An 18,982-nucleotide genomic window follows, 5' to 3' on the forward strand; every position below is an offset into this window, starting at 1 on the left:
TTCCAGTCTGGAAACCAATACTAAAAACCATAGGGGAATGCATCAGGTATTTGGCTTTTCTGTGGAGTCACCTGCATACGTGCAGAAACCCTGTTTAAAACTGCGTGTGCAGTCAGAGACCGATTTATTTAGCTCCGATATTTAAGGTTTGTAGAGAGGGGCTTGGGGATTTTGCTTTGAATTTGTGCACCTGAGTAGGTTCTAAAGCTCATAATTTCCCCTGAGTTAAGTAGTAAAGACTATGTCTCATTCTCTTGGAGTTACTCATTTATTCAGGTTTAATGATCCAAATGAAGCATTTGCTTAGTAAGAACGTTACTTAAAATGTATTGGATATTTACACATTTGCTAGCTTTAAAGTGTTCTTAAGTGTTACATCTCTAATAATGACTTTTTAATGTTCTTGTGTTTAATTCCCTAGCTACCTTTTTCTTTAAAAATGAACAAAAGTGAAACAAGCAAGTGGTCATTGCCTTTGTAGGACCTTTGCTTAGATATGTGCTATGCTGGACCTTGTTCTCACCAATAAGAAGGGGCTGGTGGGGGTTCAAGGGCAGCCTTGGCTGAGGTGACCATGAAATGCTAGAGTTCAAGATCCTTAGGGCAACGAGGAGGGCACACGGCAAGCTCACTATCCTGGACTTCAGGAGAGTAGATTTTTGCCCTCTTCAGGGATCTGCTTGGTAGAATACTATGGGATAAAGCACTGGAGGGCAGAGGGGCCCAAAAACTGAAAGAGGGTAGATTTAGATTAGATATTAGGAAGAAATTTATTTACTGTGTGGGTGGTGAGACACTGGCACAGGTTGCCCAGGAAAGCTATGGATGCCCCGTCCCTGGAGGTGTTCAAGGCCAGGTTGGATGGGGCTTTGAGCAGCCTGGTCTAGTGGGAGGTGTCCCTGCCCATGGCAGGGGGGTTGGAACTAGATGATCTTTAAGGTCCCTTCCAACCCAAACCATTCTATGATCATTATAAGTGAGGAAGGCTTACTTATACCATGTACTTTTAGGCTGCCTTTGGGAAATCAAGTCTTAGAAGGCCAAGTTGGAAGCTGAGGCACCATATATGTCAAGTGTTGTGTGTTTCTAATTGCTTCTTGGAGACATCTAAATTAGATTTTTGAAATGGTCTCCGTGAGTACCCCATGCTATGTCCCTGTTCTGTGTCTGTCAGCCTTCCAGTGCAAGGGACCAGATATTTCTTGACGATGGTATGACAAAACATCATGTTCATGCCAAACTTGATTAGAATATAAAAAAAACTGAGGAAACTAAATGAAGCATGTTACCCTAAACTTTCTGAAAACAAGTAAATTTATATTTAATTATATATATATAAAAATTATACTACTCCTGTGTACAAATATTGTTGACTAATGTTCTTGTAGGAATTCCACTTATTAGCAGTAGATTATGTTGTCCCTTATATATTGCTTGAGGTTTTGTTCATTAGAAACTCTTGTATATCCTGCAGATATCCACAAACTTCTATTGTTAATACGTTGTGAAACTTCTTCCTGGTTTCAAGCTCATACAGATTACAAAGTCCTAATGAAGTGGTGAATATTTTAAGTATGATGCACAGCTATTTGTGAGGTGAATCCCAGACTACATTCTTCTTTGCCCTGTGTGTATTTCCAACTACAGAACAAAATATGGCTACAGATACTGCAGAAGGGTCTTTTCGGTATCTTAGAAACACAAATAAAAACCCGTAAAGTTTCCCTTGTGTGGAACAGAGCTTTACAATTTTGTAAGATGTATCTGATGTTCCAGTCCAATTTCAGGCTGAGCAATGTGCATTACTTTCTGAAAAGAACGACCATGTTAAATGGCAGGAACATGACTGTAAAATACACATTATATCTGTTTCGATCTGTATGCGAGTAGCGACAGGTGCTCAATGGTTGTCAGCATCCTTGTCAACAGGGAGACTCCTTTGACATTAAAGTCACCAGCTCGGTCCTGATGCTGCGCGTCTCTATTGGCAGTTCCATCAGGCTGCAGCCGATCAGGGAATGTCAGAGCCTCCGCTGTTCTCCTGGTGTGTCGCCAGCCCTCTGTGTTTTCGGGCTGGCCTTGCCTGGCGTTTGAACTTGCCACACTTCTTCAGCAGCTTTCCTGTGGGAAATGAGCAGATAGGTCATGGGTGTGTAGGTATCTTCAGGGCAATGCAGAACCACATCCATAGTGACTTGCATAAAGGTTTGTAACGATTACCGTTGCTTTAACCCAATCAATGTGGAAAGTACCCGGGGACTCATTAAGTGGCATTTGTGGTGTCTGTAACAGAGTTTTGAGCTGTATTTCAGGAAATGTAGTGACAGCCTTTAATGTCTAATTGACCTCTTCTCTTTGTTTCACTTTCTGTATTTCTTTCTGATGCGTTCCCCTGTGGCAGCAAACAGCCCTGCTCAGTATTTTGAACTTCTGCTCGGAGCTGCAGCACCTCAGCCTGGGCAGCTGCGTCATGGTGAGTACTTGCACCACGCAGGGGGGGACTGTGTGTGTGTGTGCACACGCTTTTGCCTTGGGACTAGACCTGGGTTTATGTTTCACAAAGACGTGTTAAATGCGAGATTGACGTTATACTATACTCTCTTGAAAGGTCCAAGGTGAATGCAGCTTGGTTACATACTAGTTTAGTAGGCCTAAAACACAGCTTGTAGGCTTTCTCATACTTCTTCAGACTCTTGCTAAATTTTGGGGCATTCTTTATGTGCATAATAGCTTTTTCTTTCCAAAGCTATTAATCAAGACTTATTTATTTTTATTCAGACCAAATCATCATTCCTAGCAAATTAACGCTTGTGTCTGACCCTACAGTAATAACCATGAGAGAAATATTTTCAACCAGAGTTGTTTGAGTCATAGGCTTGCTGGGTGCACTCATTGATTTTAAAAAAATAGAATCCAGGGACAGCAGCGATTCCTTCAGGGCACTTGTGTGAGGTATATTGTGTGTGTGTGCCGGAGCTGTGTGTAGAGGGATTCTGGCTTCCCGCTGGCTCTGGTGGTAGGCATAGAATCATAGAATGGTTTAGGTTGGAAGGGACCTTAAAGATCACCTAGTTCAACCCTCCTGCAATGGGCAGGGACACCTCCCACTAGACCAAGTAGATATGCCGGATAACTTATCAGGGAGACGTAGCTGACCTTCCTTGTAGTTCAAGAAGCAAGAGACTAAGCAGAATTTCTCAGCCTTCCCTGTTTTGACTCACGGACAGAAGAGGAAGGCAGTGTGACTACATTTTTCCAACAGTCGTAGTCTTCCTGTGGTTTTTGATAGTGGATTTCATTCCTTCTGCCTGTACAGCGGGACCCTGGTTTAGTCTCTTTGGATTGCCCAAGGTAACTAATAAGGCTTCCATAAGAAGATGCAACGACTGATCAACCTAGAATGGAAATAAGCATATTCTTCAATTGGCATGTGCTTATGGTTAGCAGTGCTTATGGTCATAAAAACATTTTTAATCATCTTTTGAAGGAAAAGCAACTGTGCAATAAAAAGAATGAGTTTTCAAAGAAAATTAACTTTTTGCTGCATTTTCACTGATCTTTAGAATTAAGTAAATTTAAGAACACCTATGTCTAGGGGTTGATAGGAAATTTATTTTATTTTTGTCTTTTGTAAAAGTAGACCTCACTGTGCTCTACAATGAATAATTTTCAGAGGTCTTCAGAAATGACAAATGCTGAAGACAGATCTGTAGGTATGTTAGCAAGCAAATCTCGAAACACCTATGTATGTCTGGAAAGATGGTATACATGACAAAGTGTTTGCTTTCCTTGCAGATTGAAGACTATGATCTCATAGCAAGCATGATGGGAGCAAAATGCAAAAAGCTTCGGAGTCTGGATTTGTGGAGATGTAAAAACATAACTGAAAGTGGAATAGCAGAATTGGCTTCAGGCTGCCAGCTTTTGGAAGAGCTTGATCTTGGCTGGTGCCCGACGTTACAGAGCGGTACAGGCTGTTTCACAAACCTTGCACGTAAACTCCCGAACTTGCAAAAGCTCTTTCTTACGGCCAACAGGTCTGTGTGTGACACAGACATTGAGGAGCTTGCTGCTAACTGTACGCATTTACGGCAGCTGGATATATTGGGTAAGAAAATGTAGGGCTGTTGGTGTGTTTCTTACTGCGTCTCAAAAGCCGTGCAGTTATAAAGAAGTCCTTAAGACAGAACTGTCTTCTAGACATATTTTTCAATAAATATTTCTTAAAATTATGGTTTAGCATATAAAAAACAACGGAGGGAAGTTTTACTCACTGCAGTGAGTTTCTGACTCAGAATCCAGTAGATTTATACCAACCATGTAATTTGACTGCTTAGTATGAGTTGCTTTAACTGAGATTTAAGTGCAAGATCTTTCCAATAACTTTTACTTTCACGGCCATTAGGTTTTATTTAACTAAAATCTTTCTCTTTTGACTATCAGAAGATCCAGTCGTCTTCTTTCTGCTTTTGTTTATTGTTTTACTTCTGTGAAGTGTGACAAAGTATATTTATGGTGCAAGTCCGATCAATAAACAGATTTTTGCTTTTGCACAATACAGATACACAAAGCAATATTGAACTTCTTTGTGCCTTTTACCAGGAAGTGAATTTGACTCATTAAAGAGGAAAAAGTAATTAACAGCAAAACTTAAAATGGACTTTTTACTAAGGTGGGAAAGAAGAGATGAGTGTCAAAAAGCATAGCAAGTCTTAAATTTCTAATCCTCTGCAGCTTCTATAGTTTAAATATTTTTAGAAATCTAAAATAAATATACTTTGGACTCGAGTAAGGAGGTTGAGAAATGTCGTTTTGCATGATATGGAGTTTATTCTTTTTGTGGTGGAATATCAGTTTTTCTTTTTAAAATAATGTAGGAAAGCAGGGATACTTGTGACATCAACGTAGGAGAAATGTCTTCATGCTTTTACTGACTTATTTTCACAAGGTTTCTTGAAAAAGGAATGTTTAAATTAAAAGGAAGAAAGCAGCTGCACTGCGTATTTTTAATATTTATTTTTTAAATTTAATTTTAATTTTTAAATTACATTTAATATTTAATATTAAATTTAATTTTAATGAAAATGTTACATTTGGGTTGAGAAGGGTGCTAGAAAGAACCGAGACCCCCTTAACTTGAATAATGTTCCAAGCAAGTTCATGGCTGTCGGCATTTCTAATTACAAAAAAGTTACCATACGGCTTCAGATTGTCACTCCAGTATAGCTAGTACATACTCTTCTAATATGAAATGTGGTTTTACTCATCTCTGACTGAGAAAGTTTTCTTCTGACCAACATGGAAAAGGAGGATGAACAGATAAAAACTTAACTCCACCTAGTACAAATTGTAGAGACATGGTGTATATGTCCACAGGAGGTAATGTGTTTTGCCTGTCTTTAAGGGAATCTGTTTTGTAGTTAGATTATCAGGGGCACATTTCCCTAGTCAGACATGAGAAGTTTCCAAATGGCATAGTTAATGAAGTCTTTCATAAACACGTATGTTCTCCTGACCACCCACTTCCATCCATTTCTATTACAATGGCGTTGTGTCTGCCCACAAAGTGGTCTGACCTTTTCACTGCACCAGAGGCTGCCCAATGAATAGTTCGGCTGTGTCAAGCCAGCAGATAGTCTGCTACTTCTGTTGCCTCTCTGCTGGCGGTGAAGGTTTGTCACCACACTTCTCCTTTAGCGTTTGAATTCAGTTTAACATCTTATTGATGTTTTTGGAAAAATAACATGTGAATGTGGAAAAGGAATCTGTTCTGTTCCCTGCGTGCTTACCAGTATTCCTGAGTCAAGTAGATTTGTAGTGAGTCTTTCCCAGTGAGCCTGCACGTTTGGTTCTCTCTGGAGGATATCCAGTTGAATTGTCTACAAGATGTTACCCAAAACCTTAATATCTACCTTCCAGATCCTGCTTTCTTCCTTCAGAGGAATACTTAGTAAAGGTTGTCTTCTGCTGTAGATGAGTCAGTACAAGGTGATACGATATATGGGAAGGAGTTACCCAGCTTTTATGGCAAGAGCAAGGCAACTATGTTCATTTCTTTGTCTGAGTGTGGGAACCATTACAGTCTGTGGTTAAAAGAAAGAGTTGTGAAGTAGAACCGCATCGGGTCATCTGGAGGTAGGGTTTCCAGGCGTTCCCATGTTAAGTGCAGAAGTCACTGTTGTCTGAACTAAAGAGCTTTTCTGTCACAGCGCAGGAGTACCAAGGAAGTCTTAAATCTCTGTATGTGCTCTAACTTTTGGTGGCTGATGTAGGGCCAGCCTGTGGCTATCAGCTATACAAATGCTTAGTATGTTTTTATCCTTTTGAAGAAGTGCGACAACAGGTCTGAAGCTGTTAGAGGCCTGAGGTCAGTGCTCAGCTTTGCAAGAGTAACCTTGAACAGTGGGTCTTCTCTATGATGTGAATGAACGAGAGGTACTCTCGTATCCTTTGTCATCTCCCAGGTACAGAAATGTCTGGCTCGTACATGCGTTGTGAAGGGTGTAGAAGTATTGCTGCTAGGTTAGCAGTGCATGCTGTATGGGAACTTCTTTTGCTTCAACAAAGCTGTGTAAAAGCTTGAGGTTTTTCACTATATACAGGCACTTACCTAAGTAGGGATCAGAATGTCTTACCTTGCGCTGCAGTCACCAGCGTTGACAATACTATACTGGTTTCTCTCTGCAGTTGTTAGAACTTACGAACTTGTCGGGGAGAGCTTCTTGTTTCAGTTATAGATTATTTATCACCACAATAGTTTCAGGACTGGAGGAGTCTAAGCTGCTGAAAGAAATCTTGTTGAACCGTGTGTCATTCAAGTGTTACAAAATGAATGTTGTATGTACCCTGGATGCTGTTTTCAGGTGGTTGGTCCTGCAGCTTGCCACCCATCTGTCCTTTACTTGGTCTCTCCATTATCGTTTGGCAATTCCCTGGTTACGGATCAGAGGACTCTGTAGAAGATGAAAAAGGACAGTTTTCAAGGGCTCCATAACCTTATTGGCCCATGTAAAGCATTCTTTGATGGGTGGCTCTGTCTGCGGTGGGTAAAACATACTTCAGAAAGTAGATTTCTGTTTAAAAAATAAATCATGAGTTGGATCCATATCTGCTATTATAATACAGTTTGGAAGAGGAAGCATGATGTAAGCATGTCACTGAGTACCTGAGGGTGTGCTTCGTGAAGTTTTACTTCTGAGCTTTCTTTTACCCATTACATACTGAGCTGCCTGCTTACAAGTTTCGTTTCCTTCTCTGCCCACATCTTTTCCGCCGACTGACATGGTGGGTTTCCACTCTGCAGGAGGGTGGTCCGGCTGTGATCATCTGACAGCTTTGTAGTGATGGAGCACGTCACCCAGTGCTATCAAAAGTAAAGCGGACACCTCTAGACCTGTAGGTAAAAACTAGTCTCCGAACCATGATCAGCATTAAGCAATGTGACGAATCAGATGACAACCTGAATTGGCAGTGCCAAAAGCTTTTCTTGTACATTATATCAACTGCTTAGTTACATTGCTGTGGGGCTGCCAGCTGCTCTCAAGGATGAAGAATAAATCATCTTAACCTCGCCTCCCCAAAAGTCCTGACTGCCTCTGTCCTGCACAAAAAGAGTAATGAAAAGTAGACACCCTTGTTACCGCAAAATTCATGTATTCCTAACTACATACCAACACCTCCCACACCTTCCTGAGCAACAGAAAACCTAACTGCCCCCTTGCCAGCTGTCAAAATTTTCAGCTTTAGCTTGAGAGCATCAACACGTAGTTAGTCAATTCAAACATGAAAATGTGTAGCATGTTAAAATTCAGAATTTGAGTTCTGTGCAATATATTGAATAAAATGTTAGGAATAAAACGCTAGGCCTACGGGAGGAAAGGAAATGTAAGACTGTTTGAGGGAATAGTGCTAGTTATTTTCAGGGTCTCTGCTCTCAAATATTATTTGGTGTGTAGTAGTATCCATTGCCCTAGAAATTGGGGCTCTGGCAATTTTTATAGCCATCACACGCAGATCTCCTGAACAGCTCTAGAATTTAAAGCCTTGGATATATGATAGATATAAATGAAATCATTTCCAGGTAATAAACATAATTGTTCTAGCAAAGAAATCATTACTCAGAAGTGCCTTTTACAAAGGTGATACCAGAGAATTTTACCAGGGAATAAACTGAACAACAAAATTAAATAGCAGATTTTAATATGCCAGTTCTATGTTTATTCTGAGAAATAGCTAATTAGTCTATGTAGATAAAATTGTAGTAGGTAACAAATGTCCAAAAGCTTCCAAACTCTAGAAGAATGCACTATACAGGTAACTAGCAGGATACCATGTCAGCCTTTCAAAGGCAAAGGAAATTGTGCTGTATTACGCTTCTGAAATGCTCTCACGTGTGCTTTGAAGAAATATATATCAATAATTATACATTGTATAAATAAAAGTAAGGCTGCAGGTTATATTTGCTTATCCTGTGATGTGGATAACCAAACCCCAACTAGATTGCTGGCCTTTTTGGCTTTTAGAAAAAGACATTTCCTAACATAAAAATTTAAGTTGGAGGAGGGAAAAAGAAAAGGTGTGGTAAAGCATGCAATTTAGGATGGCCTATTTACTTACAAGTCTATTAAAAAGATCTTAGTCTTAGATGAAACGGTAGGAAAACTGTTGAAGTTCAGGTAGGAAGGAATGAAGAACATCCTACACAAAAAAATCTGTGGTGAGGCATCTAGATCTTGCATTTCTGTAGAAACGCACATTTGGATCTTGAAGCGGAAAAGCTGTGATGCGTAAATGAGACTGGTTATAAATGAAGGTGCCGATGCAGTAGCAATTTTAAGGCTTGGTGGAAAAAAGATGAGTAGCATAATGGGTTGTTCCTAGCGTTTCAGTTGGAATGGTGGAGCAGATCCTGCTGGTAGGACAGTGGTACTCTGGCAAAATTATAGTCAAGTGAAGTGAATAACTGAAGAATGTACAGAATTTCTGTGTATGGCCATAGGGACTATCACTTCAACCACTAGGTGGTTGTGGTGACAGTGATGATACAATGATAAGGGAGTTAAGAATCACAATAATAATAATGACGAGCTTTGATTACCTCCACGTAGATGAAGTAGAATTTGGGGGCATGATAGCAAAGACTGTTTATGTGAAATGATGTCTCAGATCTAAGAGCCTACCGTAGAAGAAGCGAAGACCACACTTAGACACCCCCTTGCTTACAAGGAAGAATAAAGGAGACTAGTGACAACAGAGGCATCTTTCTGGGGATGAGTCCTGATCAGAGAAGGAGAATAGGGAGATGAACTCTAGAGAGTGAAACAAAATCACAATAGGCAGAATGAGATATTAAGGAACTCTTGGCTAAAGGTAAATGCTAGAACTGTATTTCAGATGCGTTAGAAAAAGTTTACAGGAGAGTTGCTGAGGTTGGTAGATACACCAGATGTAAAGGATCACTCAGATACGAGAAAGCCCTAGCAGGAGAAATGTTGTCTGTCCATTAGTGTTCATGGCAAGGGCTATCAAGTGGGCTACTATGTCAGAGACATTTTTTCCAGGAGATTAGCCTGGAAAACTGTCTTAAATTGGAATGCCGATACAGAAAGCTTTTGAACAAATCAATATATTGAACAATAATAAATTGTTAGGACTAAATGGTATTTATGCAGCGGTTCTAAATGAGCTAAAATACAAGGCTGTGGAAATTTTATTTCTGGTGTGTGATCTGTCACTTAAATCAGCCTCAGGAGTGAAGGGTTGCAAACACGGCACGATCTTTTGTAAAAAGTACAGGTTAGAAGCTACAAAACAGTACGTTTGTCTTTTGCTCTGTGTAAACCAGTTGCAGCCATGAGAAAGTCAGTCGGTCAGAGGACATGAAGGCTATTTTGATATTTTGAAGGAGAGCTGCATCCCTGTGAGGATGGTATAGTTATGCCTCTCCAATCTTTTAGAATTTCTTGGACTTCTTGGTGAAGGTGAGCACTGATACAGTCCACAGAGGACTGGATTTTCAAAAGCTTTAGCCAAGGTTGCTCTGCTTTTGTAACTTAGCTGTCTTCTGGATTGTAATGAGTGTTTCAAAGGCAAAAAAGAATAAGAACCTGTCATCTCTTTTCACAATTAAATTACATCAGTACTGTGGTCATCAAGTTGTCTGTATTGATCTGTATATAAGTAATCCAGGCAAAGGGGTGAATAATGCTGTACCAGAGGGTAATGCACAGATATTTGGGGTAGAAAAGTCTTAAGCTGAAGAACTGAACACTGAAAAATTGCAGAATGATCTTATGATAGTAAACAGATGATAAAGGAGGAGGAAAACTGTTCCATCAAGTGCAAAATAATCACATGAGGCAAAATAACATTAACTAAGCATATGGCAGGTGGCTTTATACTAGTTACTGTTTTGTAGGAAAGAAATCCTGCGGCCAGTTTTCTGAAAAAAATCAGCTCATTGCTCAGCAGCATTACATGGGCAAACAGGTTTGAATTTCTTAGGAAAGAAATGGAGAAATCACCTTCATTGCGCAGTTACTGACTTTGTGCTCGGTGTGCTGTGTGGTTCTGGTCATACGATTTCAAAAGTACTAAATTAGTGCAGAAACAAGACAACAGGGGTCATGTGAGATACAAAAGAGTCTGGAAAACAGCCTTGAGGGAGATTATGAGTGATGTGTAAATAGTGAACTGGGAATGATCTCTCACTGCTTCTTTATGATTCATTGTCCCTTAGTTATTGAAATTAATAGATAGTGGGTTTAAGGCTGATTTTTTTTAATATTATATAGTTAAACTGTAGAGCTCATGTGAAGGGGCAATAAGTATAAAATAGTTCAGAAAAGTAGTAGCATTCACAAAAGGTAGCTTTAGAAATCCCTAAACTGATCATTTTTTTAAAAGCTGCCTTAAAAAGCAGCTTTTTTTTTTTTTAAAGTATTAATGGCTCTGGCCATAGACAAGATCCTGGGCTAGGTGTTTTTTGGGGGGGAAGTTCAGTTCAAAATGTGTACGTTGAAGTGTCTGCCAGCAGGTGTCTGCAGTCGTGTTGGATGTATAAACTCTTTAGAGTCAGGAGAGCTTGGTGACCAGTTTAGCCCACTGTAGACATCCAGACTTGGTTCGCTTGTCCATAGTAACGTGCCTGGCTTCCAGCCATTCCAGTAAGGCATGCGTCTCCGGTGGGTCCAGCGTCCTGTCTGCCAGCTCTGTGTGGGTGTCCTACGCAGTGCAAGGAACCCCAAGGGGCACTAAGAACTTCAGGCAACTGAATCATACCCCTGTGCCCACTCAGGGGAATCATGTGCTAAGCACCGTTGACTGTACTGACTGGATTTCCATCAGCTATAATGGGTGTGTGGATGCGTGCTTAGAAACACCTTTTTTTCTGACCCTATGGTGACACTTCAGAGTTCAGCCACCGTGGTCACATTTATGGCAGGGGAAAATAGCATGTTTTCTGTTACAGTTAGCATATATAGAGAGATGTGATTCATAGTCCCTTGAACAGCTGCCCCTGCACGTGCATAGTACCCGTGCTCACTCTAGAGCCCTGGAAGCCTTGCTGATTTATTTGGAATTGGAGTAGCCCATAATAGCTTGTGTGCTGTGCTGGTCATTGCAGTCAGCAAGAGAGTCATGAGGACATGAGCGTGGCATACTGTGTTGCTTGTTGCGGAAGCCTAGCATCTGGTCACTGGGACATTTTTTGGCTGCGGGTACTTTGGGTCAGCTTCGGTAGTTAGAAATTCTCCTTGAAGTTGTAAAGTCGCCTCCCAATAGAAGATGATGGGATTAGTTAAGCATTTGGGTTAGGAAAATACAATAGGCTGCTTAAAGGCAAAAATTCTGCGCTGTTTCTGAGTTTCTCAGTTGAAATCTAATGGAAATAATCTAAATAAAGTTGCATTATAGTAACATTTTTTTTCATGACACGGTATTAGCAGCTTTAAAAAAAAAAAAGACTATTCTCAATAACTTTACAATTTGTTTTGTTTCTTCTATTTTGTTTTTGAACAGGAACGAGGATGGTAAGCCCTGCATCTTTAAGAAAATTGCTGGAGTCTTGTAAAGATCTTTCTTTACTCGATGTGTCCTTCTGCTCACAGATTGATAATAGAGTTGTCCTAGAACTGAATGCCAACTTTCCTAATGTGTTCATAAAAAAGAGTTTCACCCAGTGACTCACTACCTATGCTGCTGTGGAATTCATTTGACGGAGTTGTTTCCTGTGAATTTGTGCTGACTCTTTTTAAGAAGAATATAGATCCCCTATGAAATAGTGGAAAGTATTAATTACCTACACAAATGGGTAAAATACATTTAAATATATTATACATTTCTTAAAGAGTTGATATTGTACCTAAGAACTTATTTACGCTGTGTTAGTTGGTGGCACTGCATGTTTTTAAATACCAGCCATATGTGTGGCTTTAATGAGAAGAAAATGAAAAATGTCTTCTTAAATGTCCCTTTATAGGGTCTTACACACAATAAACGATGTTAATATCCAGGTGAAAGCAGAAGTTCAATATTTAGCAGTAAGAAAAAGATGGGTGCTTCCTTTTTTATGTATATGTGTTTGTGTGTGTATATATAAATGTATACAGATGTATTTGTATATACATACACAGATACTGTAGCATCCTAGTTTGGCCTGCGACATAAGATGTTATGGTCTGGCCTATAATTAGTTGTTTGAAAAGCTGTTTAAGCTTCTGTAAGAATGGATTGAAAAGACACTTTGTCATTTTTTTTTTTTTTTTGGCAATGAATTGTATCTGATACATTTTTCTCCCTTCCTCCACCTGAAATAGATGTAGTGATGTTTTACAGTCCAGCTTAAGCGACACAACAGATAAATGCAAGAACCTTCCACCCGAACTTAGAGCAGAAACGAAAGAGAAAATTGCCAGCTGCCTCTTGGTGTGGGATGTAAAGTTTGAGACAGGTACTCAGTGTCGTAACTGGTAATGCGTAGAAAACTCCAGAGCAATTTTTTTTCAAATTTCTGTCATGGTCAAGACTTGATTTATGATACATTTGGTTGTCATGCAAAGTACCATAAAAATATAAAAAATAAAACTTAAAAAATAGAACATAAAAAAACCTACCATAAAAAATTAGAACTTAGGGTAACGCATTAGCACCTGTCCCTTACACTGGCATCAAATCCACTATCAAGTGTAAAACCAAACATCTTTGTTCAGTAAAACATCAATGAAAATACAGCGGGTTTGAAACAAGGGCAATATGATTTGATGATTTAATAATCATCAAATCCTAGTATTGGATTTGGTTTGGGTTCTGTTTTTGTTGTTGTTGTTTTTCCAAGAGGTGATTGCTCAAAGTACTATTGTACTCTCTCTTTAACACTGTTTAGCCTCTGGAGAAGAAAAACTATGTCAATGGACAAATTCTATAGGTTTCTTCCTTTTGCACTTCCTTGGATGAAGTTTTTCTCTCTCTTTTTTTTTTTTTTTTTTGTTTTTCTTGAATACCACTGCTAGAGTGTGTTGCTATGTACAGCCTGAGTTTAGAATTTTACCTTTTTAGCCATTGTTGATGAATATGGGTCATGAAATACAACCTGTCATTTGATATTGGCTCCACTATTATTCTATTGATGGCACTCATTACCTACTGGAACAAGCAGGAAAATATCTTGTCTGGCAGAAGTACGTTATTGCAATGAAGATCACTGGCAACGAATACTTCAGCTTGTGCAGTAAATAACCAACCGCTACTAGAGGACTGCTATGAATCATTAAAGGTTTGACGATCTCTGCGACTCCTGAATGAACGCTTTGAACTCTATGTGCTGGTGCCAATACTTTATAAACCATGTCATGAAACAGCTACAGAACATTTATCAGATTTTATAAAAAGACCTTTTTCTTCAGATTTTTAAATTTTACAGAATCTTTTGGGAATTCCAGATCCAAAGGTCATGCACAGTTGGCTTTTTGATTTATTTTTTTTTTTCCTCCACACAGATGGCACTATGGGATTTCCAACTAGATTATGCCATTCCATTTTTTTTTTCTAGAAAACTGAACATTGTCAGAGATCTTTAGATTTCATATTTATTTATTTTTTCCCTGCTGACAGATGTCAGCTGTGGTGTGATTCTGTGTGAGACCTCATTTCTTTTAGTCAGGTTTGGGTTGATTAATTTTTTTGGGGAGCTTAACTTTTAACTTTTTTTTTTTTAATCTACAAGTAATGTTTTTCATTGTAACCAAGTATTAAACATTATTGTCCTAGTTGTAGGAGAACACAGGTCCAGATAATGGGAGTTTACAAAGAACGGTATTTCAGAACAAATGTTTTTGTTGTGAAATTCCACTTCTCAGGGTGCATCTGTGTTTATCTCCTTTTTTTTTTTCTTAGAGATCCTTCTTGTTTGTTTTTCACTGTAAATAGAATGGGATGTGGATGAAGTGATAGCCATTGTGCCTTCAAACTGGTAAACTTGGTAAATAATAGTTTCACTTCTACAGCGTCACTGAATCAAATAAGTGTTTCTGTAATCATATATGTGTAAAGGATTTCATTCTCTATTGCTTTTTAGGTAGTATAAAGGAGGTTTAAATTGTCGTTCATACTAAAGGATTTTTTTTCTTATGTTGTGCCTTCTGTTTGAAATTGTTTTCGTCAAGAATTCTCTATTGTCACTTGAAAGATAAATTGCAGTCTGCTTCTTGTTTGGACTATTTAAAACTTAGCTATTGCTAACGCAATTAATTCAAATAGCTGAGAAGTAATTGGGAAAGACTTCCATCTGTAGTTGTAGACTTTAACCTTCAATCAACAGGTAAGAAGCTATGGACTTTATGCATCCAAGAAGTCTTCCAGCAAAGAGAAGATAGACTGGACTTGACATTTCTAATATTTCCAGGATGAAGAAAATAACATGCTTTCCTTATATGTAACAAAGAAGCAAGAATAGATCACTGTCTTTTTAGTTCTGCTATTTTATACTTGTGTGTGTATATCTATTTATACATAGGTATGTATAAATTATATATATACGCACATAAGTTTGTGTGTATATATGAAAATTTTTTGTATGTGTGTACATACTTACACATATATGTCTAAATCTCAAGAGTTATTCATGTCGGAATTACTTTTGTGAAGTGAATGTAATAGCAAAAGGTGTCTCACAGCAGTTCTGTTTTCAACTGTTGTTTTACTGTACCCAGAGACTGAGTTCCTCTCCACCCGTGCAGCCGGAAAAGCCTGGGCAGGAGGTGTGCTGGATTTCCTGTGTTGCTTTGCCCAAGTGCCTTTTGGTTTGTCTGCGTGTGAAAGGTGTTACACAGGGTATGGCAACGTGTGAATGCAAAGTCCGATAACTACTGTGGGCTGCCTCCTTGTGAAGCAGTCGTATAGAGGGAAATTTATTCCAGTTTCATTTAATCCAAGATAAACGGCAATTCCTCAGTTGGAGGAATTGAATTATTCTGGAATTGGGTCGTCATCTCCAACACTAGACCGTCCCTCAGTCATGTTATCTAAATTCTGCTTTTAAGGATATTCCATTTTTTTTTATCATGTCATTTGATCTTGTCTGCCTTTCTGAAGCGTTGTAAAAGATGTGCTTTGGCAACAGATGTTAAAAAAACCTGGCTAACATGTCCAGAAAAAAGAGGCTTTCTGTGAAGTGTTCCTTGTTCTTAAACTAAAGGGGGGCTTGGGTACTATCTGTATGAAATTGGTGTGGGATGGCATGTAGGTAGATACATCATTCTTTTGGTCATTTTAAAAATTAATATGATAATTTTAGCATTTAAAGCATCTTCCCAACTCTTGAAGGCTTCAATTCAGTAGTGTACTTGCATAATCCTGAGCTGTCTGGCTAGATAGCTCTATGGAAATGGATGGGGTTTCTGTTGTTTAAATTATGCACGTAACTAAGTACATTTGTGAGCAGGACTTGTGTGGAAGAACAGTTTTTGCATAGGAGTTTGGACCTTAAAATTCCCATGTACTTGGAGGTCCAAATTTCAGACAAAAAAAAAAAAAAAAGAGCCTTGTATTTACTGCCTGATTCTTTCCTTGGGGCTGTCATCCCAGCTCTTCCAGATACAAGATGTCTAGTTATCATGGTACACAGTGAGTAGAATTCATCTCTCTGAAAGTTCGACATGTAGTTTAAGGGAGGAATCTGGACGTCTCTAGAGACCTGTTTATCTCCGCCTAAGATAGATATTTAAGGAAAGCAGAATGAATCATTTTTCTGGAGAGCATCTCTGGAGACTGTGGAAGCTTTGATTTAGCTCAGGTTAGATACTTGGCTTGAGAATACTAAAATGAGATTAATTCCATCCAGCGTTGTACTACCTGTCTTGGAATAGCAAAAAACAAGACAGGAACAACATCCATCCCTAAACCTCAAAACCCTCCAAAATCCATCCAGAAAGAAGCAAATTAGAGATGCTGACAACTTGGAAAGTCAGTGTTCTAAATGCCACTATCTGCTTCTGCCCCTGAGTCTCTTGCCAATGCTGGTGATGTGTCTTTTTTTTTTTTTTTTTGGGTGAAAATGCATCCCCTTTCCCTGTTCTGAAATCTCATGTACCTAATTTGCTGTATGTATAGTTCTGTAAATGCATGACATGAACGGGAAAATGTAATTAATGTATTGCAGCTATTTTGATAATCTTTTGTATGGCTATAATTAGGAGTATGACTAGTTTAACTGCTCTCCTGTCGTCAGGAATGTTACCCACTGTGCATTTGCAAAAATGGTGTGGTTTAGTCTTGATTCTCACTGTGTGTACTTACTGCATCTTACAGGGTATGTTTCCCACGTCACATCTGCAGGACTAATACATCTATAAAAACTAGATAAAATGTAGCATTTTATTATATGGAGTATGGGGGTGACTTTGTGTATTGATTTACACGTTCATTATTACTCTTTTGCAATGATTCCGTGAGTTGTAGCTTTTGAAGTTACTAGGCTAGAAGTTCCTGGTTTAAGGCATCTGTACATGCTGTGTTAGACACAGTCAACATTTTTCCCAAATGAAGGCATTTGTCCTTCGCCAAGATGGTGATTTCTGTGATTTTCAGATTTCTGTCTTGATGTGAAATCTGAGAAGGGCTCTTTATTAAATACTACCAGGCATGGGACAAGTTGTGAGAACTGACATGAGGAAGGGCTGAGGCGTGAGTCGTGCGTGTTACAGATCCTCGTGATCGTCAAAGAAGGGCCTCGGCAAGAGGTGGCTCTTTTGAGGAGGATTCAGCCTCAGTAATAGCAGGCAGTGGTGAGATTTTCCTTTTTACCTAATGGACTAAGTACTGTTATTATAGATTGAGTTACGTAGCTCTAGTTTCTCTCTGTCTTCTTTTCATTTAAGAATGATAAATGGCACAGTTCGGACAGACGAAGTTAGGATCCTTTGTGAGGAATGAAGTTTTTCTCTTGCATGTTTTGTTCGACTTTTCTAAAAACAAATAAAAACCCCTCAACTATTTGAAAGCGCTCTCTTTTTCCTTGGATACTGAAGAAATGCAAATGTCAAAAAGTTGAGAAAAGAAACAAAGGGGACTTATCCAGATTTATCTGGAAACTCACGAAAGAGTGGCCAAAGCTATTTATAGACATGAGAAAGTAAGTGCATTGTTCTGGATCACCTGTTATCTTTCCCAGAAGTTTAGTTTCCCATGTAATTTCACATGCTCACACTTCTAAATTGAGATTTAGCATTTGGATGCTCTTAATATTGACCTTTCATGTATGTGCTTGTGCAGTAATTCCTGGTGTCTCTTTGTTTCATTTTTATGAACTACATAAAAATATTTTTTCTTCACCTACCGCTGCCTATCTGTATTTTTTGTTAAACTCTTGAAGTGGTCTTGTGCGTGTACACACAGATGCATGTAAGACTTAATTGCTTGAGTTTTTTGCAATTGGTCCCTTTTTTAAGGACAAATAAACTGCAGTTTCGAGGTAAAAATGGTAAAGAGAAGGCTCTGGAGAAGAGAAGGATGAAGGGAAATCTTATCAATGTATAGGGATATCCGATGGAGAGGAGCGATAAAGAAGAGGGAGGCAGATTCTTCTCAGTGATGCCCGTGGACAGGAGAAGGGCAATGGGCACCAACTGAAACACAGGAGACTCCGTCTGAACACAAGACGACACATTTTATGGTGAGGATGACCAAGAGAGCCTGTGGAGTTTCCATCCTTGGACATACATACTCGGAAACTGTCTGGGCACGGTCCTGGGCAGCCAGCTCTAGGTGGCCCTGCTTGATCAGGGGGCTGGGCCAGATGGTCTCCAGAGATCCCTTCCAACCTGAGACTTGGTTGTTCTGTTTGCTTCAGTGTACTGATTGCTGAAGGTGTTGGGGGGGGAGAAAGGAAATAATACCTAAGAAACTTGCAATGTTGAGAACAGTCACAAGAATCTTGTTCATTTGTTCATTTCCTTTGTTTTGTTTTTTGTTTGGTTTTTTTTTTTTTAAGGGAAGTCATATTTTTCTTGGTTTAGGTTAGTAGGAAAATCTAAATGTAACTTATTAAAAATTTGATACTGTTTTCGACATACAGTTCTGTAATGTACAAAACACACATGATTAGTTTACAGGAGTACTGTCGTCACTCTGAAGTCTGAAAGTTAGACCAAGGACTAAGATAGATATCCCTGTTCTTGGGTACTGGCAGTAGTTTCTGTTTAGAAACCAAATTGCCTATCCATTAGGAACAGTTTAGTTCGCATAATTTTAATATTTGTTTACGTAGCTCTTAGAATTAATTTGGGTTACCATGGTTTAGATGCCATTTGTTTCTGCTTACTCTATTGGAAACCGAGTATAGTGGTTAGCTGCTCATAATGTCAAAAAATGAAAACTTGAGTTCAAATGAAAAAGAGGACAAAGTTTATGAAATGCTGAACTGCCTGAGCATTTTAGGGAGATACTGTTGTATAATTGTGGTGAGTTACCGTCTTTTGTGCATTTA

The 18,982-nt window shown here is 38.9% G+C and overlaps 1 protein-coding gene across 3 annotated transcripts in view; it reads left to right on the forward strand.

The window, feature by feature from the left end:
• The window catches only part of FBXL4 (F-box and leucine rich repeat protein 4), a 67,745-nt gene extending 49,913 nt beyond the window's left edge, over window positions 1-17,832 (forward strand). For all 3 annotated transcript variants that reach the window (XM_054194145.1, XM_054194146.1, XM_054194144.1), the window contains 3 exons: window positions 2,402-2,473; window positions 3,796-4,108; window positions 12,022-17,832. In XM_054194145.1, the coding sequence (XP_054050120.1) occupies window positions 2,402-2,473; window positions 3,796-4,108; window positions 12,022-12,185 (549 nt within the window). In that variant the 3' untranslated portion in view covers window positions 12,186-17,832. The remainder of the gene's footprint in view (window positions 1-2,401; window positions 2,474-3,795; window positions 4,109-12,021) is intronic.
• Window positions 17,833-18,982: the final 1,150 nt, after the last annotated feature.

This window comes from Rissa tridactyla, chromosome 3 (genome assembly GCF_028500815.1).
Source record: "Rissa tridactyla isolate bRisTri1 chromosome 3, bRisTri1.patW.cur.20221130, whole genome shotgun sequence".
Taxonomy (NCBI): Eukaryota; Metazoa; Chordata; class Aves; order Charadriiformes; family Laridae; genus Rissa; species Rissa tridactyla.